General features: G+C 46.0%; 1 protein-coding gene across 2 annotated transcripts in view; it reads right to left on the bottom strand.

The window, feature by feature from the left end:
* Positions 1–19,084, bottom strand: part of Vit (vitrin) — a 123,104-nt gene that overhangs the window by 19,149 nt on the left and 84,871 nt on the right. For both annotated transcript variants that reach the window (XM_005390859.2, XM_013517634.1), the window contains exons 8-9: positions 7,727–7,789; positions 4,738–4,885 (exon numbers count right to left, since the gene is read on the bottom strand). In XM_005390859.2, the coding sequence (XP_005390916.1) occupies positions 4,738–4,885; positions 7,727–7,789 (211 nt within the window). The remainder of the gene's footprint in view (positions 1–4,737; positions 4,886–7,726; positions 7,790–19,084) is intronic.

Raw genomic sequence — 19,084 nt, 5'->3', positions numbered from 1 at the left:
GGACCTGATTCTCGGCATTGGGTTCGAGTTCAGTGTCCCAGAGTTCAGTTTGGTGGAGTCAATTATCAGAACTTTTCCTGGCAGATAAGCGACATTTTCTCCTTGAAGTCAATTTTGTTTGACATTTTGGGGATTGACTCAAGATTTATATTTGCTTCTTCCGGTGGTCAGGTGGTTAGCTGGTATTCTTGGGGAAGTCCTGAGTGTCTCCGAGTCTGTATAGAGTGCCTCCTCTCTTCCTGGAGGTGTGTGGTAACCGTGACAAGCACGCCGTGGTTGCTGACAGGTTGATGTGGACATGGGTTATGAGCTGCCGTGGGCAGCAGATGCTAGAGAGTGAACGAACATGCCAGTGTCACAGGGGTGGAGACCTCGCCTGGGCCTGGCCCGGAGGTAGAAGCTCTGTCAGAGCCAGGTGAAGTATTGCAGGAGCAGAAACCGAGGGCCACGCAGAAGATGCTGGTCTGCCAAGGGCAGATGATGTGGACAAGCAGAGAGCCAGAGGCGCTTGGGACAGAAGGAGAGAGGGCTCCTCACCATAAATCTCCTTTTTCCTGGGCCACCTGGAATGGTTTTCTGTTCCTTGCACCCAAAGGACCACTGAGCAAGATATCTGAGGAATCAGGATGTGTTGCACTTTGTAAATCAGACCATTCTTATACATCTTGAATTTTTATTTCTTGTTTCCTGTTGATATTTGTATGAGGCTTCTAAATTTTAAATGTAGGATTTTTAAAAGAGACTCAACTCTCCTAAGGAAGAACAAAGAAAGGCCTTGTCTGGGGAGCTGTGTGGCGCAGTGGCCCTCGTGACAGAAGTGTGCGCCTGAGGGAGGACATATTCAGGGTTGCGGTGCTCTCCTCGGGTCCTTTTCCACTTCCGCCTCTCCTTTAAGCGCTCGTTCTTGATGGCAAGTCATTTCTTTGTAGGGCCTCGCATCCTCACTCTCTATGATGAGGCAGGAGCACTTGTTCTCTGAGGCCTCAAGGTTCCACCACACCAAGACAAGGTATGGTCCTGAGGGGCAGTAGAGAGAGCGTGATGGTTCATTTTGGTTGTCAACTTCCCCGGATGAGGAGATGCCTAGGACAGCGGTAAAGCACACTTCCGGTGTGTCTTCAGAGAGGATTGGCCTGTGGGTCAGTGAGCTGCATGGGGAAGACCAGCCCTCAGTATGAGCAGCACCAGCCCATAGGCTGGGGGATCAGAAGGCACAAACAAGCGGACGGGGGAAGGTGGCACGTGTACATGAGTAGGGGCATTTTTTTTTGCTGCTGCCATCCCTGTCTGACATCTGACTCCAGATTCTTCAGCCTTCGAGCATGAACTTGGACCAGCAGCTCTCCAGGGACTTTCAGGCCTTCGTCCTTGGGCTGGCGCTGCACGATGAGCCTCCTCTTGTTCTGAGGCTTGCATCTTCTTGGATTGAGCATCTACAGGTTTCTGCAGCTCCCCAGCTTGCAGATGGCCTTTGGGGAACTATTCAGCCACTGGTCATTTAAGCCAGTTAATAACTCCTGTCTTATAATTATACATGTTGTGTTGGTTCTGTTTCTCTGGAGAATCCTAACACAGGAGCTTTAGAATCTGGTGAGAACCCGAAACGCTGTGAGAAGAATGAGATTCCCAGATTCCCAACAGGCGCGTCCCTTTGCAGAAACACAGGCTCTGGGTCTGCAGCTACCTCCTACCCTCTGCTGCCGGGCCCTCTTCCTCTGCATGTGACGGACGGAAAAAGCAGTGAGGGCAGCTGTCCATGTGGGAGCACTTGTCGCCTGACCCCAAAAGCAATTTCAGCTGCATAAACGTGTCGCCCTTCAGCCCCATCAGGCTGCACTCTAGTTTGTTTCCCTCTTCCCACAGGTGGATTTATAACTTCCATGTAACTCATCATTTCATCTTAGATCGCCCTGCCTAGCCAGGACCCTGAAGCGGGAAGGCAGTGGGAAGTGACTCAGTAGTCTGTCAGTCCAACACTCACTTACTGGATGTCTTCTGGACACAAAGGCCACATCAGTGAATTACAGAATACCAGGCCGACAGAGCCCTCATAAATCATCGGCCGACCGCTGTGCTTTACAGGTGGCCCCACTTACACGGAGAGGTTAAGTGACTTGCTTAAGGTCACACAGCAGGGCTAAGGTCAGAATCTAGATCGCCCGTCAGCAGTTCATTGTGCTTCCCCTCCACCCTGTGGCCAAAGCAGATGAAGATGATGGATTGGTTTATGTGATTATAAAAAGGAGGAAGGCACACACATTTCCCTGTCTGCTGAAATTAACAGGGAGATGGAAAGAAAAAGGGCAGATATGAAGGAACATTTAGAAAGTGAAGTCGGGAAGTAATCTTTTTCTTGCAAACGGTAACCACGTTAGGAAAGTGGAGGAGACTATGTTTTGGAGTGTGTGTGTGTGTGTGTGTGTGTGCATAACTACATGTGTTTTGCATTTTATAACAGAATACTGCACAATTTATTGAGAAAAAAAATACTTATCTTTATTTGTTGTTTAATTTATTTATTTTTGAGACAGGGTCTCACTATATAGTATATAGTCCAGGCTGGCTTTGAACTCACTTTGTAGCCCAGGTTGGCCTCACCCTCATGGCGATCCTCCTGCCTCAACCTCCGAGTGCTGGGATTACAGGTGTGCACCTTCATGCCTGGCTAAGAAACATTTCTTACTACAGTTCTGAAGGCTGTAAAGATCAAGGTCAGGACACCCCCATCTGGCACACGCCTTCATTCGGGCATCCATAGTAGAAGGCAGAAGGGCAACAGTGCTGGAGTGAGCTACAGTAACACAGACTGAACTCACTTCAGTAGCAAACCTACCCTCTCAGTAACTACCCAGTCCCTTGATAACAACATGAGTCAATTCCTAATCGCCTCGTAAAGGTCCCAACTCTCCACACTGCTGCACTGGGAATACGTTTCCAATGAGCAAATACCGGGGGACACATTCAAGCCACAGCAGAGAAAAGGAATCTTTATTGGTTTTTCTTCCCTGCTACATTTGTTCTTTAATCCGTGTTCTCACTGGCACACAACATTATCCTAGGGCCACTTTTCTTTTCCTTGACATATTCATCACTTTAGTTTTGTATCTTGCTACAAACCTTGGTATGAACAATTCTGAAAGCAGGTATTTTTAATGCAAGGCAACACACCAAGCTTTGAACCCTCTCATAAAATGGGGTAGGGACATCTGTTAGTAAATACTTGTATTTCCTCCCTATAGAAAAGCCGGTTATTTGTTTGCTATCTTAAAAGCTAACACAGGAGGGGCTGGGGGTTTAGCTCAGCGGCAAAAACGCCTGCCTGGCACATGCAAGGTCGTGAGTTCGGTTCCCGGTACCGGAGAAAAACCCAAAAAACCAAAAAAAAAAAAAAAAAGCTAGCACAGGAGTGAAAATGGGTTAACAGTTTCAAAACAACAAAACAAAAATTTTTTAAAAACCTTATTTCCCGTCAGAAGCCTTAAGATAGATTATTCAACATTGAGGTACGGCATTTGCAGCAATTAGCTATTTTTATATAATTTGACTTGGACTACATGTGTCAATTAACTAATCTACTAATTTTTCCCTACAAGAAGATAGAACTAAATGTCTCATTGGAGTTTAATTCTCAAAATGCAAATATTATAGGGTCTTTTGAAAAAAGGAAGCATTTTTGTTTGTTTCTCTTGATAACTTAAAAATAAGTGTTGTCACGTCTTTGATGATAGAACTATTTCAGCTAAAATGCTGCTTCATGAAATCCTTGGGAAACCTCCGCAGGGGCCTGGAGACCTCCTGGAAGCTGCCATCACCCCTGCTTTGCAGAAGGAGTGTATGAGCTATGGCTACAGCTGAGGCACCGAGGTCTACACTGGTTTCCACTTTTGGGGGCTCCACTGCAGGTGTTGGGGGAGGGAGGGGACCCTGTGGGGCTCAGTGGTCCTTCGTGAAAGGCGGCAGAGTCATCTTGGCCCCAACAGTTGTTGGTCAAAAAAATGCCAATTTGAGGTATAAGCCTGAGATTTGTGCCTGCTCTCTTTTGATTGTTTATTATTGTCTGTCAGAAATCGACTCATATCTGAGATGAGATTGCTTTATTATCCTAAACAAGAAAAAACAAAAAAGAAGGCTGAGTTTGGAATGGTAATAGGACTCCTTAATTTCGACCCTTAGTAAAACAATAAAACAGACTGGGGACAGTCGCTGGACTGCTGGGGCCTCTGTCCCAGTCTTCCTGTTGCCTCTTGAACTTTTCGGGTAGCGGTGCAGAGGCCCACGGTTACCTAGAGAAAACGGGAATGCAACCCAAGCACCCTCCAGGTGTGTCACCTGTAAGTGGGTGGACGGTAGTTCAGGGTAACAAACACAAGTCCTAAGAGTCAAGGATGAAAGCGGATTTTGCCTGCTGCGTCTACAGATGAAGGAGGGAACTGGTGACCCAAGAGCAAAGGCCTGGTCCAAGGCCACACACGAGGCCGGCAAACTAAGATTTGCACCTAGTTCTCCTAATTCTCAGACAAACAATTACTTTATCAGTCGTATTGCAAATGCCACTTCCTTACAAGTGTGTATTAAGTTCTCTGTCCCTTCAGAAAGGCTCACATTTCTTGACTGGCATCCAGACTGTTCCAGTTTTTCTCACTTAGATCACACAGGACGTGCTGGTGTTATGTGCGGCGTAAAATTAAGCAAACACCAGCACTTTGTTCCTCAATCCAGAACATTAACTGCACTTACCCATACTGAACAACACCCATCAGAGGACCCGAGGGGCCGATGTCAAGCGCCTGGACGACGTTAGCCAGGAACTGCTTCTGGAGTCGGAACCGCCGCTTGCCAATGCTGGAGCTCCCGTCGATTAAAAACAACAAGTCCACTTGGCAGTCTGAGGAGTGGAAAAAGACTGTTACTCTAGTGATCTCCCTTTGCAGTCACCCGGGCAGCCCCTCGTTCCTCTGTTTCTCTGCCGGCCCCTGAGATTCCAAGGAGGAGAAAGTGAGGCAGAGGTTCAGGGTATGCTCAGCTGTTTATACCCTAACTTATATCCCAGCTGTTCTGACGTTTTATTTTGAGAGAAAGTCTCACTAAGTTGCCCAGGCTGGGATCCTCCTGGCTCAGTCTTCGGAGTAGCCAGGATACAGGTGTGTGTCACTGTGCCCAGTACGTCTTAGCCCTTCAGCGGAACTCAGAGCTCTCACCTATCATCTGCCGGGGGGGTCATTCAGTGACTACCAGTTCTTCCTATCAGCTGGCTTCCCCTGTTATTTTCTTTGCTGCCTCCAAAACGGCCAATAGCCAAGCATAATCCTTGAGATGAAGATTGGTAGAAGCAAATAAAATCAAGAATTGGGAGTTTAAAGACGCCACTAAAGCCTGGAATGGAGCCGAAGCCGGCAGAACTGCTGCATGCTTTCTTATGTGTGCGGTGGCTTCCCAAGCTCACCAACTCGGTTTGTTTCTAAGTCCGGCCTTGTGGTGTGAAATGCTGCCAGCAGGTGGCAGTGATGTTCTTTAGGGATTGCCACCCACCAACACCTACTCCTTGCTAGACAAGTGGACCCTCAGGCTCCACGCAAACCTACGGAATCAGATCTGCATTTTAATAAGGGGGCCGGACCGATTCATGTACACAGTGAAGTTGGAGAAGCACTCCTGAATACGATGGGTTTTACTTCCAGCTGTCAGCAGATTGGTTCAATATGCATTTTTAAATAGCTTTTTTTTGCGTGTGTGGGGATGTTAGAGTAGGGGCTAAAGGAGATTTTCTTTCATTCATTTATTTTAAGTATAAAATAGTACAGTACATGGTGTTTATAGCAACTATTTGGGTTTCTCTTGTGATGGTTCTTTTTCCTCATTTTCTCTATCTTCAGGAAGGACCCGTTCATTGCGTGGCTAGGCTGTATAAAAGAAAGTTAGGAATTTCTCCATTCACTTATTTCTCTTTATTCAGTGTCATCACGGCTGCTGAGATCACCTTTGATTCCCTTTGCCTAGGATATTTCAATGACAGTGGCTCCGGCTCAGGGAATATGATGTCTAAGACTCGGTGGCTGTCTTATATCGAGATGAAAACATGCATCCACCCTGATAGGTAGAGTTGGTGGTGAAATGTTCAGCCTGAGAAGTTTCACGTGGTCACAGAAGATATGTTGGGGGACAAAGAAGAAAAGGTAAGATATGGTTCAATGGGAAGAAATGTACCAATTACTTACAATTCTGTAGATTAAATGCTTGGTGTTGTCCAATATGTCAGGCCATTGTTTCTTAACCCTGGACACGGATCAGAGTCATGCATTTATCAGAGTTGCTCATGCCACTTCCGGTAATAAAAAAGCCTGGACATGACTCTAGGTAGTGCTTCTCAAGGGAACCAAAGACTGAATTTGTAACAAATTTCTAGGTGACCCTGATGCTGCTGGACTCCAGACAGCATCTGGTATAGCCAGGCCCAAGGAGAATCTGATACATGTATGTGTGATGCGGGATGTAGGCATCTTTAATTTTAAGAATGTCTTCAGGCTGGGCATAGTGTCTGAGGCAGGAGGATTGCCATGAGTTCAAGGCCAACCTGGACTACAGAGTGAGTCAAGACCAGCCTGAACTATATAGCGAGACCCTGTCTCAAGAAAAAAAAAGTCTTCAGGTAATTCTCACATGCAGCAGAGTTGAAACTCACAGCCCACTGATGGCTGACCTGTAGCTACTCTCTACAGGAATTTGCGTGTGCTTTCTTTCCGTAGTTTGCAGATGACCACATCTTTCTTGTTTTCTTCTCTTTCTCTGGTCCTTCCTTTTCGGTATCCTTAGGTAGCTTTTCCTCCACCTACTGTGGTTCTTCAGGTTCAATCTCTCTCCTCTGATTCTGCTCTATCTTGCAAGGTCATATTTTCTGTTCTCATAGCTTCAGTACTGTGCTATTGCTCAACTCTAATTTGTTTCTTTTTTGGATATATTTTAATACCCATTTACGTTTAATTTAGAGAAAAGACAGAAGACTATATGACAATGTGTTTTCCTTAGGTTTTGTGTGGTAGTTTGGTGTGTGTACCTGCTCACCTTGGTGCGGATATGGGGAAACAGTTGCCGGGTGAGTTTCTCAGCCACCATCTTGCTCCGCATCTTGAATTCTAAATTTCTGACTGGGCTGTTCTGTCCGAATATCAGATCTGAGCGGTCGTTTTTATGAAACTGGACCTCTCATGGCAGGTGATCCACATAAATGTCTCATCCTGTCCCTGAACCTGCTCCATCCTGTGTTGCTTACGGAAGCACTATTTACCAGTTGTTCAAATCATTTTTCTGCTTCCTCTCTTACATCTCCAGCCCAATCCCATCGATTCTTTCTCCTCTATATCTCTTGAATTTGCCTATTTCTCTCCATTTCCACTTCCAGCTCCAAGCCCTGGCCACCATCACCTCCGTGGTACCATTGTCCCTGCTGAATGGCCTGTCTGTTCCTTTTATCTGCCGTTGTGTCCTCATTCCTTCCCATTCGGCACCCTGTTGCCATAGTGATATTTAAAAACCTGAGCTATTCTTCCTCATGTGCAGTTTAAACCCTTCAAAGCTTCCTTTTCTCCTTAGAACAATGTGACAGAAGAGGGAGATAAACAGATCCATGGCAGGAGAGAGACAGCCTTGGATGGGAGTGAGTGGGAAAAGAAGAGAAAGAGCAGATCAAATGTCAAAACTACCATGAGTTTTTAGTTGTCAATTAACTTACTTGGATCTCCCTGGGATACTGGTTCCAAAGCCTGTGTGCTTAATTCTTCTTTTGGAAGGAATCCTGGAAAGAGCAGTAAAACTTTTGGTGACTTACAAGTACAGGAAGCATCTGGCCTTACCCCAGGAGAGGGGACTCAGTGGTATTCACACCTAGCTCAGGGGCTTGGCTGATACGTAGCTCTTTTTTGTATCACTCCTATCCTGAGAAAAATAAGAATAAATTCATATTTACTGACAGTCTGCTAAGGATAATACTCTGTTAGGTACTCGGGGAGATTTGAAAGCAGGAGACTTGTGTTCTCATTTTAAATTGTTCAATCTGAGCCTTCGTTTCCTTATCTGAAAGCAGGAAGAACTTTGCCAGTGTAAATTATTCCTCTTAAAATTCTGAAAATCTTGAGGTCAGGCAGTATGTCTGGTTCACGCGAACCTGCATGGTGCTCAGCACATGGTGGTTCTCAGTTATTTTACGTTTAAGGCAGTCTAGAAAGATGAGGAAGACAATTGAAAGAGAGCTGGATGTAGACCTGGGAAGAAGGGCTCAGATAAAAGTAATTCAAAAGGTAGAGAAGCGAAAGTGTTCATGTTGGGAGAAGTTGTGTAGGAGGTGAGTTTTAGCCTGGCAGGGGTCGGGGTGGTTCCTTACAGCCATTCTCATGCCGAGTTCACAAATATGCCAGTTAGGGAAATGAGGACAATATATGTGAATTGTTTTAGGCTGAGCAAGACCACCGGGTTTCCCGAGCAGAGCTCCACCGGAAGTGAGGCTCCAATTTTCAGGACGCCCGGAAGTTCAGGAGTTTGGCCGGGCGGAGGAGGTGCTGGGATCCGTCCTCGCTCTGGCTGCAGTGCGTTTTCTCCTGGCACTTCGGCTTATTTTTTTCCAGTTTGCAAAGCACATGATTTCATCTTCCCATCAAAGGTCAGCTAGCTCACCCCACTTCCTCACATCATTAAAAAATTCGCTTTGGGTGTTGCATAGCATTTCTCAGCCAGAACGCCTCTCAGGGACACGCCTCAAAGTTGTAGGTCTTAAGGAGGGGGAGCGAAGCGAGCTCCGGGCCGAGTCCTCTCCATCCTCCCAAGCCACCTATCCCGCTTCCCCCACCAGTACAAGGCCTGGTTGGTTTGTTGGAATTTGAAACATCCGATGCAGCAAACAACCGGGATAAGGTTTTGCAAACAAAGAAGAGAAAGCAGGACGTCAAAGGGCTGCCGGAGGGAGTCTAATACAACCCATTTGGGATAAGGTTTTGCAAACAAAGAAGAGAAAGCAGGACGTCAAAGGGCTGCCGGAGGGAGTCTAATACAACCCATTTGGCGTGGGGAACTAACTCCTTTCCGGCTTTTTATCTTCACATTTCCTTTCTCTCTTTTGTTAATCTTGTGTTCCCCTTGACTCCACGTCTCCTTACAGAATTTTCCATGTGCCAGTCGCAGGACTTGAATGTCTCACTCATCGGAAAGCATGGATATGTTAGAGGTTTGGCTTCGAGGCCACCGGCTGGATTATTAGACCCTCTTAGGTCTCTGCTTCTGTGTGTCCTGATTTGGCCAGGACTGAGAGGTTGGCTGTATAAGTACCTGTGTCTAAAAGGGCTGGTTGCGGCTTCTGCAAGTCCGTTTCTCCTGATTTTCAAAATTAAAAAAAGAAGCTTGTTACTTAAACCAAACCAGTAGAACCTCTGAAGTGAACTGCTAGAATCATCTTTCCTAATCGTGAAAGAAAGGTCAGTAAAGGAGCATGGGACCATAAGTTTGGATGAAGTAACTGTAAATTGGTGTGATTTTCCCATCTAAAGCTCCTAAAACCAAAGGCGTAATTATTGCTGCCTGTTTCTTTCACTAGACACCATCTCATGGATTCTAAGATGCTAAAGGACCCAAAAAACTCGTCTAGTCCAAAACATCCCTCAGGCTGCTTTTACAACATTGCTGTCAAATGAGTAGCTGGTTGGTGCTTTAATACCTCCAGAGACAAGGACTTCATCACAAGTCCAACCAAAATAGCATTTATTCCTATTCCTTCTTGGATTATTGAGACTGTGAAAAAATTTCACTGTAGGGATCTGAAATTTTTAACCTAAATCTGTTTTCATCAGTTAATTCATCTGTCTATCTGTCCATCCACCCCCACCCAATTCATACTTATTTAGCGCTTAATAAGTGTTTGACACCACTCTAGATTCACTGGTACCACCTGTTCGGATTATCCTCTTTGGACCCATACAGAACAAATCTGGCCGTCCAGGGAGCGGCGATCCCCTCAGTCCCTGCGCTTCTGCTTCTGTGTGCCTTAAGCAGAATAAACCAATGTGGCACTTGGATTCTATATGTAGTGAAATGTTCAGTGTCCTTCGTCACAAACATGCTGATGGAGTGGAAAGAGTGGGGGTGAAGGGGAGATTCTTACCCAATAATTCATGGTCTCTGTGGGGGAATCATAGCTGGGAGAGGCTCAGAAGCAGCCCAAACATATTAGGAAACCTCCTAGGAACACAGCTCTGGCTGCTGTCCTTTCTTCCCTTTTCTCTCTTTCCTGCTCTGCCTTCTTAACTTTCTTAGGTTGAGAGTGTGATTAACTGTTTCATTTCATACAGGCTTTGTGCTTTGCTGTCAACTGGAATTATTCACAAAAAATAGTGGAATTATTCACAAAATAATTTGTGAATTATTCACAAAAAATCACAAAACTGGAATTATTCACAAAAAATCACAAAAGCAGTGATATTTTTTCTGTAAGTGATTAAGAGCCAGGTAATTTAAAAAGGCAATGCATGCTCTTGCACGTCCTGGTTTAGTGGGGAGAAGTGAGTTTAGTATGGCTCAGCTGTTAACCAGTTGTATGACCTTGAGTAAGTCAGGTAGCTCCTGGAGACCTTAATTTCTTGGTACACAATAGTACTTAATTTCTTAGGAAATAACAGTAGTAAATAACTGTATTATGGAGATGATACAGTCTCCACGTTGCAAATATTTAGGATTTATCTTTAAACATTTTGCTTCTTTAGCCTTGTTACTCTGTCGCCACCTACTGGTGAAAATATGCATTTTGCTCTACTCCTAAAGAAGGATGTTGGCATTTTCCAGTTTTGGCCCCCCATTTTTTCTTGCCTTAACACCCTTGAATGCAATGAAGACTAGAATGCTGGGTGTTCTATTATGTGAATAGGAGATAAATAGTTCCCTGGCATCAGGGATTTCCAAGCCTGTTATTTCTATCCTGGAAGTTTGTCTATTAATGCCACTTTCATCTTTTTTGGGACAAGTTTGAACCAACACATTCATCTAAAAGCCAAGGGTTGAAAAATATTTGTACAGCTGAGACCTGGTGTTTTTGGACTTGGTAGTAATGAGAAGTAAGTTTTTGAGAACATTTTTGCGCTGTTGTCAAGGAGGAAGAGAATGGTATGGGAAAAGAGAAGTCAGAAGATCCTGCCTGGGGCTGCCAACCCCGGGGGGGGGTAACCCAGCCTCACCCACCTTCACCACAGTTCACCTGCAGTTTTCTCCTGCCTAAGCTGAGACCATAAAGACTGTCAGGCCCTGTCTCACATGGAAGAACCTCCGAAGAGGCCCATGTATATGATCAGTCTGAAGAGTGTAAGTCACTCTTGAAAAACAAAACGAAACAGGGCATTACTTTTGTGACCATCTTTGCTTAGCTACCCCATGGATACAGTCAGAGCTAAAAGAAGTATTGATTCTCAGTGATTTCCATGGTAAAAATATAGACACCATTAACATTTATCTGGAGCTTGTTCTGTCTCTCACAGAAGCACTTTGTAAGGAGTAAGCCACAATGACCCTGTCGATTAAGTATGACTATGGCACCGTTTTACCAGTGAGAGCAGTCTTGCGGGGAGCAGCAGGGCTGAGGCGGGTTCCGGGGCCTGTGCTCAACCACTGGCCGTATGACACAGGGGAGGAAGAGCTGTTGCTTCAGCATCTCAGGGCACTCGGTTACACCACTGAAGAGCTGGGCGGGGCACAGACACTGGTAACTCCCGTTCATGTGGCTAAGTCTTCAGAAGGCCCGCTTCCTCTGACCCCAGTGATGACCTTTGTGTTGGTTTCATCTCCTTCTGTTTCCCTGCATGCCTGGAAGTCACCAGCTTCGAACCCATGTGGGAGCTGTAACCTCTGGCCCTTAGGGTGCTAAAGTTTTATGAGACAGAAGCCCAGAATACCCTTCAGCTCCTGAGTTCCTCCCCATGCCTCTGCTGGCTGGGGTGCCATGGTGGGAGGAGGTGGACGTCTAAAGATAGCGCCTCTGGAGCAAGAGACCCGCTGAGCCTTCCGTTCCTTTTCCTAGCCTCATGTTGCAGAGCCTAGCAGCTGTATCCGAGGAATTGCCACATCAGCAGCCCATTGCATGGGGACTTTCAGAGAAGGCTGGGGACAGTCTGAAGTCCCGGGTATCAGCTGTCATGCCAGTCATTCATCCACAATCCTGTGCCTCTAATTGGGTTATCTGCTAAGACTCTGCATGGGGTTCTCGTTTGGGACCCGGCAGCCTTTTCTCACGGAAGCATTAACCTTGTAACCATGGGTCTCCAGGCCAGTGAAGTTTGTTTGACTCACATGAAGCTCATGGTCCATGAAGCCATCCAGTTTAAGGATGGTTCTCATGGGGTCACTAAGTTCTCATTTGACTTACTAGGATCCCGCTGCACCAGAGGGCTGCGGCCCTCCTATTCCAATTCTGAGCGACCTTTAGGAGGGTAGGGTTGGCACTGGGAAGCCGCCCCATGTATAAGAGACTGAGGAATCACTAGGACAGGGAGAGCTGGGACCTGTGAAGGCAAAACTCCAGCAGCAGAATTCTAGAATTTGGAAAAAATTCATCCCTATGTGTAGTTCTAAGAAAAACCCTGAAAAATACTTTTTAAATGAAATAAGTTTTCCTGCAGTGAGACTGGTAGCTTACACCGGGGGTGTGCGGAGTTACGTCTGTGGGTCAGAGGCACGGTGGGCAGGGTGCAAGAACTGAGCTGTACGTCTGGGGTCCTGCAGAGGAGGCGACAAAATACTGAGGCTGGTGACAACATCACCAACCATGTATAGCTATTTGTGTCCGTTCATGGATTGACCTAACACAGAAGAGGTGGGGTGGGGCTTACAAGACCCAGTCCCGTGGGATATGCCTATATTTTTGTCAGTGACTGGAATGAATGCAGGTGGAATGTTTACCAATTTTGCAGAAGACACAAAGTTTGGAGGGATAGCCAGCACATTAAATGACAGAATTAAAATTCAGGAAGATTGCCACCATCTAAGGGAGAAAATGTGTAGTAGTCCAACTTGGGTTAAAAACTCAGCCATACACAGAGAAGATGGGGGTCACTTGCTTCTATAGAAGTTCAAGAGAAAAAAAAATCCTGGGGATTTTAGTCATTGTAAGTAGAGTATGAGATAAGTCAGTGCGAGGCAGAGCTTCCCCCAAGTGTAACCTGGGATGATTCAGGGGGACTGCATTTCCCGGCACACAAGCATGGTGTGCTCTGCGTGCCTTGTATCACAAACCACTAACAAACTGTAGCTAGAGCATGTACTACCAAATCATACAAAGACTGTTGGAAGGCTTGGAGAAATTTATTCTAGAAAAGATGAGACACAAAGAAGGACATAAGGTCTAGTTTCATGTATCTGAAAGGCTGTCACATTTAAGGCATTCTCAGTGTCTCAGCCTCTCTGTACACTCTTAAAATATTACTGAAGACTCCAAAGAGCTTTTGTTTGTGTGGCTAATAGCTGCTCATTTTTAACATTTAGAAATTAAAATTGCATCCTCTCACTTGTAATAGAATGTTAAGTAGCAATATGTTTAGCTATCAGAAATAATGCACCTTTTCTATTTTTCCATAAATCTTATTTTTAATGAAAACTTGCAGTTTTCCAAAACACAAGAGCTCACTGAGTGGCAAATTTCTTCAACGTCTGTCATATTGGAAAGCAGCAGGGATCTGACATCTTTCCCTGTAGTCAGTTTGTTGTGATGTGTTATTTTTTGTTGACATGTGTGAAGAATATCAGTTCTCATGAACATATAGTCCAAAGGAGGACCTCACGGGGTCCCTGGACCACACTTTGAGAAGCACTGGCTTAGACAAACTATGGGTCAAAGTTCTGAAGGGGTGTATCTGACAGAGCCATCCTCCAAATGAAGGGGATGGGGGAATCCTTTCCCCCTGAAATTATCCGATGGGGGAAAACTTCTGTATGGCATATCATAAGGGACTCAGTTTTTGATAGGAAATTAGACCTGATGCATTTTATATCATTCTTCCCAATTCTGTGATCTGACTTTTGTAGCTGATGAACTGGGCAACTTGCCTAAAGCACACACCTCTATCCACAGTAGAGCTGGCTGAAGAACACCAAAGAACCCCAGCTGATCTCACCTGCTTCTGCTCAGACTGTTTGACTACAACCCTGCTCACCTCCTGCAGGAGCCCTAATGAGATCTGGGGACTAGCTGAGGTCTGAGCACCTTTGCTGTACGAGAGTCTTCCAAGGCGAGGGCGCTTTGAGAGTTCAAGGAAGGGTCTCGGAAGCTCAGATCAAAGTTGCAGGGAGGAAGAGAGGAACAGCAGAAATGGGTAGGAGGTGATGGAAGCTAGGAACATCTGTGTGGGTCAGTGAGACCGAGTGCAACTCCTGGGAGTGTAAAGGAGACTGGAGGAACAGTAGGGACTCACAGAGCTCAGGAACTGGGGGATGATAGGTTAAATAGAATGGAATGGGGCCAACTGCCTTTGGCAGACTATAGCCCTGAAACACTGTTGAGGTGGTCAGGCAATGGGAAATGAGAAATGGAGACTGGGAACACGGTTTGCAGCCACCCACTCTCCGTGCCATGTCTATTCACATGGTGTGCTTGGGTGTTCGTGCTTTATCGCAGAGGCCAGAAGGGGTTGGGCCCGCGGGAGATGAGCTGCTCAGGTGGGGAACTGCTCCATGGGGCAGAAAGTAGCAAGAGCCTTGGGCATCTGAGCTGATAGAGACCTTCTCTTTGACCCCCTGAGAACAGGCAAAGTGAAGGCATCAAGGAGACCTGGAACTGAGCTGCGGAAGCCAAGAGCGAGTGTGCACGGAGGTCTGCATGTGTAGGTGCTGCAGAGCATGTTCTGGGGTGCATGGGGGTGGTAGGCAGGAGGCAGCTTTCCTAGGCTCACACCTGTCCCCATGAGTTCCTGCAAAGCAGCTCTGGAAGAATTTTGCCTTTGGATGCTTGACAGGTTACACAGGGTCTGCTGATTTATATACAACTCAAAACTACTTTTCCCCCTTATTCTGTGCCCTGGAGGTGACCTACTTCAGATTTGCTTGGAAGTCAGCTGAGCTTCCTGTAGTTCCCTCTAGATTTAGGGGTTGCAGAGGTCATGGTCAAGGGAACAAGAGATGAGAGTGCCCCAGGGCGTGGCCTTCCGAACAGTCCCATGGGCTGTTTAGGCCTATGATGGTCTTAGAGTCCTTGCTCGGGCCAGTAATGTGATTGATTCCTAATTCCTGCTGTCCAGGACGACAGAGTACACATCGGCAAAGGGACCTTTGTGAAGCTCATGGAAGCTGCTAGCCCTGACCAGGGAACCCAGGGGACCCTCCTCCCATCCCATATCCCAACAAAACAGAATCTAGACTTTCCAGGACCCTTCTAACATGGGGAGGGCAGATGGGTATCCTCCCCGACAGGAGAAAAACCCGAACACCTCTCCACTGCAGTAATGGTCTCTCAGCCTTGTCGCCTGTGACTTTCTTACCCAGCTGATCTGCTCAAGGAGCAGGCCCAGAGCAGAGTTTGTGGAAAATAACACGCCCTGCTTGACCTTCCTTTCTAATCTCTGCAGGCCTCGACAGTGTCTCAGAGAAGAGAATTTGCTGCATTCCAGTTCTCAGCCATTAAGAGGCACACAGAAGTGAGGAGAGGTGAACCTGAAGTCACAATTCAGAGGCAAATTCCCGGAGAAGAGGGAATGTGCTTCAACTTCCCTGCTACAGAGTATCCAAGCACAATCTGCTCTGCCCCTTTCTATGAGATGATGAAAATTTTCCTCACTCTTTTAACCAAGTTCTCAAACATAAACCCCAGAGAGTATCCCTTTTCAGGTTTATAAGAGCTGGGCTATATATCTTCAGGAATTTCTTTCAAAACCTGCACCAAACTGCCTCAAAGGAACAGAGACTGGGTATAGGCCTTGCTTATTTAACAGCTTCCTTACAAGTTTCCTTACAAGCCTGAGCTCTGGAGCAGTATCTCCTATTGGCTCAGTTAGTTAAATGCTCTGTCCAACTCTAAATAAATGGCGAGGATCTGGGAAATAAGGACCCCTTGAAAAGAAGCAGCTAGGACAGCTGAGGGTCTTCCCTGGGTTGGCACTGCCACTGTTTTGGCTGCCTGAGAAGGTGGTGGTAGACCAGAGATCTGTAATCACTGGACTGGTCAAAGCATGAACGTGAATCTAACTGTTCTCATTCTTTCCATGATCCAACCTAGTAAGACTTTACCAAGGTCAGAACCAAGGTAGGGTTTTGTCCCTGGGCGGTCTGAACCTGCCCCGGAGGAGGCATTGAAATGGAAAAAGAGAAGCAATGGGTTCAACTCAAAACATTGACTGGAAATTCCAGGTGCTAATAACGCTTGTGTTTCACAATTGTCAAAGTAAGTTTCTCTTACTCAAGTGCCATTTTTTTACACTTCATTATTCTTAAAATAATTCTTTTCAACTGTGCCACTTGCGGGGAGGTTAAAGTAATCCTTCCATAGAAATGTCACTTAACATTTAGCATTTTGCTCAAAATGCATTAACACAGTACTGATGCAAATAGCATTAGCTTTCAGTCCTCTTTAGAGGAACACAGTGAGTTATCCTTAATTACTCTGTGAGAGAATCAAATACATTTCTGCATTCATGATTTATTGCAGAAGTTTCTCTGAAGCAAGGTTTTGAGAGGGAGGAGGAGGAAAATGGAGGGTTCAGTAAAAAGAAACACAAGGACCCTTTTGGGGAAAAGAGGGTCATGTAAAGACCAGCTGAGGGAAAAGACCAAGTTTCATAGAAGGGAAGAGGTAAGAGTGATGGAAGGATAATCAGTTTCTCTTAGAACAGGATCTATCTGGAGTCAACTTTGACTCATTTTGTTTTTGTGCCAATTATTTGACATAAACTCAACGTTTTATTTTCTAATTAAAAAGACAATATGGCTCACTGTAAAAACCTATATACTCTGCATAGTAGGAAATCACCTTGTATCCTCTACCCAGTTTTGGTATGTAGAGTTGCACCCTCTTTCCATGCAAAATTTTCATGTACACACACAGTTGCAAGGACAGTACTGGGCCCCATGCTATTTTGTAGAAGTTATGCTGGAAGTATATAGTGAAGGTTTAAAAAACTTATTACAGAAACAGATACAGTGCCATTACCCCCCTTGCTTTGGACACACTTATTTCATCATTCTTCTACTTTTTGAAGCAATTCTGAAGTCCTCTTTCATAAGTATCTTTACAATGTGATAAAAAAAAATGCAATGAATAGCCAGGCATGGTAGTGCATGCCTGTAATTCTAGCACTTGGGAGGCTGAGGCAGGAGGATCACCATGAGTTAGAGGCCAACCTGGGCTACATAGTAAGACCCTCTCTCCAAAAAAAAAAAACCATGCAGGGGATGTAGAGCACCATCCAACAGAAAGGCAGGCTGATAAAAATATTACAGTGTGTCCTTGTTCATCTTGTTCATTGGATCTGGTGCTTTGGAACTTCTAGATCTTTCCCAAGTCAAAAGGACCATGAAAGGTAAACATTTTGCATTGACTCACAACTTTGAGGCAGCCCTGACAGTGTAACTAAAGGCATTCACAAAAGCTTCAGAAAGTGGCAAGAATGATGGGATAAGTATATTCAGAGTGAGGAGTAGCATTTTGAGGGGATTCATGGCAATGGGTCTTTCGCTGTAACAAATTTTTTAAAATTTTGGTCACACCCTGTGGGCCGCCGCTGTGACGGGACAGTGTGCCCCCGGGTGGGCTTGTCGTGTCACTAAGCGCACAGGCGCACCAGCAGGTTCACTGTCCCAGGGTCACTTTAACTGCTCTTCTGACCACAGACAAATACAGCATCTCCATTAATTTTTCTGTAGGGACAACATCTGTGTCCAAGCTTCTTTCCAGCCTGGGCTAATAATTACCTTAGAATATATTTTTGAATGTGGGGATTGTAGGTCAGCTCACCAGACTTGTGCCCAAATTGAATTGTCACTTTGCAGTGTAAACTGGAGGGAAATGAAACTTTGTTGTTTAATTTGCACTTATTTGATTCCTGGTGATGTTTGAACAGTATGTTTATTGGCCATGTGTAGTTCCACTGTAGCTTGCCTGGCCATGACTTTGTCCCCGTTTTTCATTTGGAACGCCTGTTTTTTCTTCCTACATCTGAGACTTGATTTTAAGAAAACCTTTCTGCAGGCACCTAAAAAAGATAAACTTTCACAGGTGCAAGGCATGGAGACGGGAACTAGCATGCGGAAGGGATGGGCGGTGGTAGACCTCGGTCTCTTCTTCATGTCCCAAGTTACATCCCTGCTTCTCCCTTAGGGGCCCTTGGTCTCCACGTGAAGAGCGAAGATGATGGTTACGCCATTGCCTTCCCTCGTCACTAGGCGGCGCTTTCCTTTCCTGTCGCTGATCTGTCTGTGGTGCACATTCAATGCCAGATCAGCCGAAGCAACCGAAGGGCTTTTGGAAATGACCCTGAGTCGGAAACCACGCCGGGTGCAGCCACGCTCCCTCTTAGGCCTGTGATATATTCAGCTAACCCCGTAGCTGGACCGGGAGGAGTTTTCTGCATTTTTCAGGTCTCTTTCCTAGGCCCATCTGTAGGCCTGCTTGTGTAGGCTGCTCCTGCTGGATCTGGGACGCAGCTCTGCGCAGCTTGGGTCCTGGGGACGAGTGTCACCCTGGCCTCTGCCATGAAGAGCAGCTTTACCCCTGTCCCTCCAGAAGCCTCTCTTGCCCTCGGTGTTGTGCCTTTACGCCCAGCCTCGCCTGTTCCTTTCTGTCTTGTTTAGTTTGCATAGTCCTGGATCAGCGAAGGGGTCATGTATCCAAATCACCTTCCTTAGAGTCCTTCCCTCTGCCTCTGTTTCTCCGCGTGGGCTGGGAAGACCCCGTCTCTGTCTGCTTTCAAGTTTATACTCTGCGTTAGCTTCCTGCCAAGTGTTTCTGTCCTGTCTGAGAGGCAGGTTTTGCCCTCACTGTAGGGCGAAGATGACTCACAGACCTGGAATCAGGTACCTCCTCTTCCAGCTCCTCCTCCTCAGGTGTCCTAAGAGGAGGTGACCTGCTGCGATAGCATGG

This window comes from Chinchilla lanigera, unplaced genomic scaffold, assembly GCF_000276665.1.
Source record: "Chinchilla lanigera isolate Chin_1 unplaced genomic scaffold, ChiLan1.0 scaffold00040, whole genome shotgun sequence".
NCBI lineage: Eukaryota > Metazoa > Chordata > Mammalia > Rodentia > Chinchillidae > Chinchilla > Chinchilla lanigera.
The sequence above is the reverse complement of the archived record's forward strand: the minus strand, read 5'-3'. Positions and strand labels throughout refer to the sequence as shown.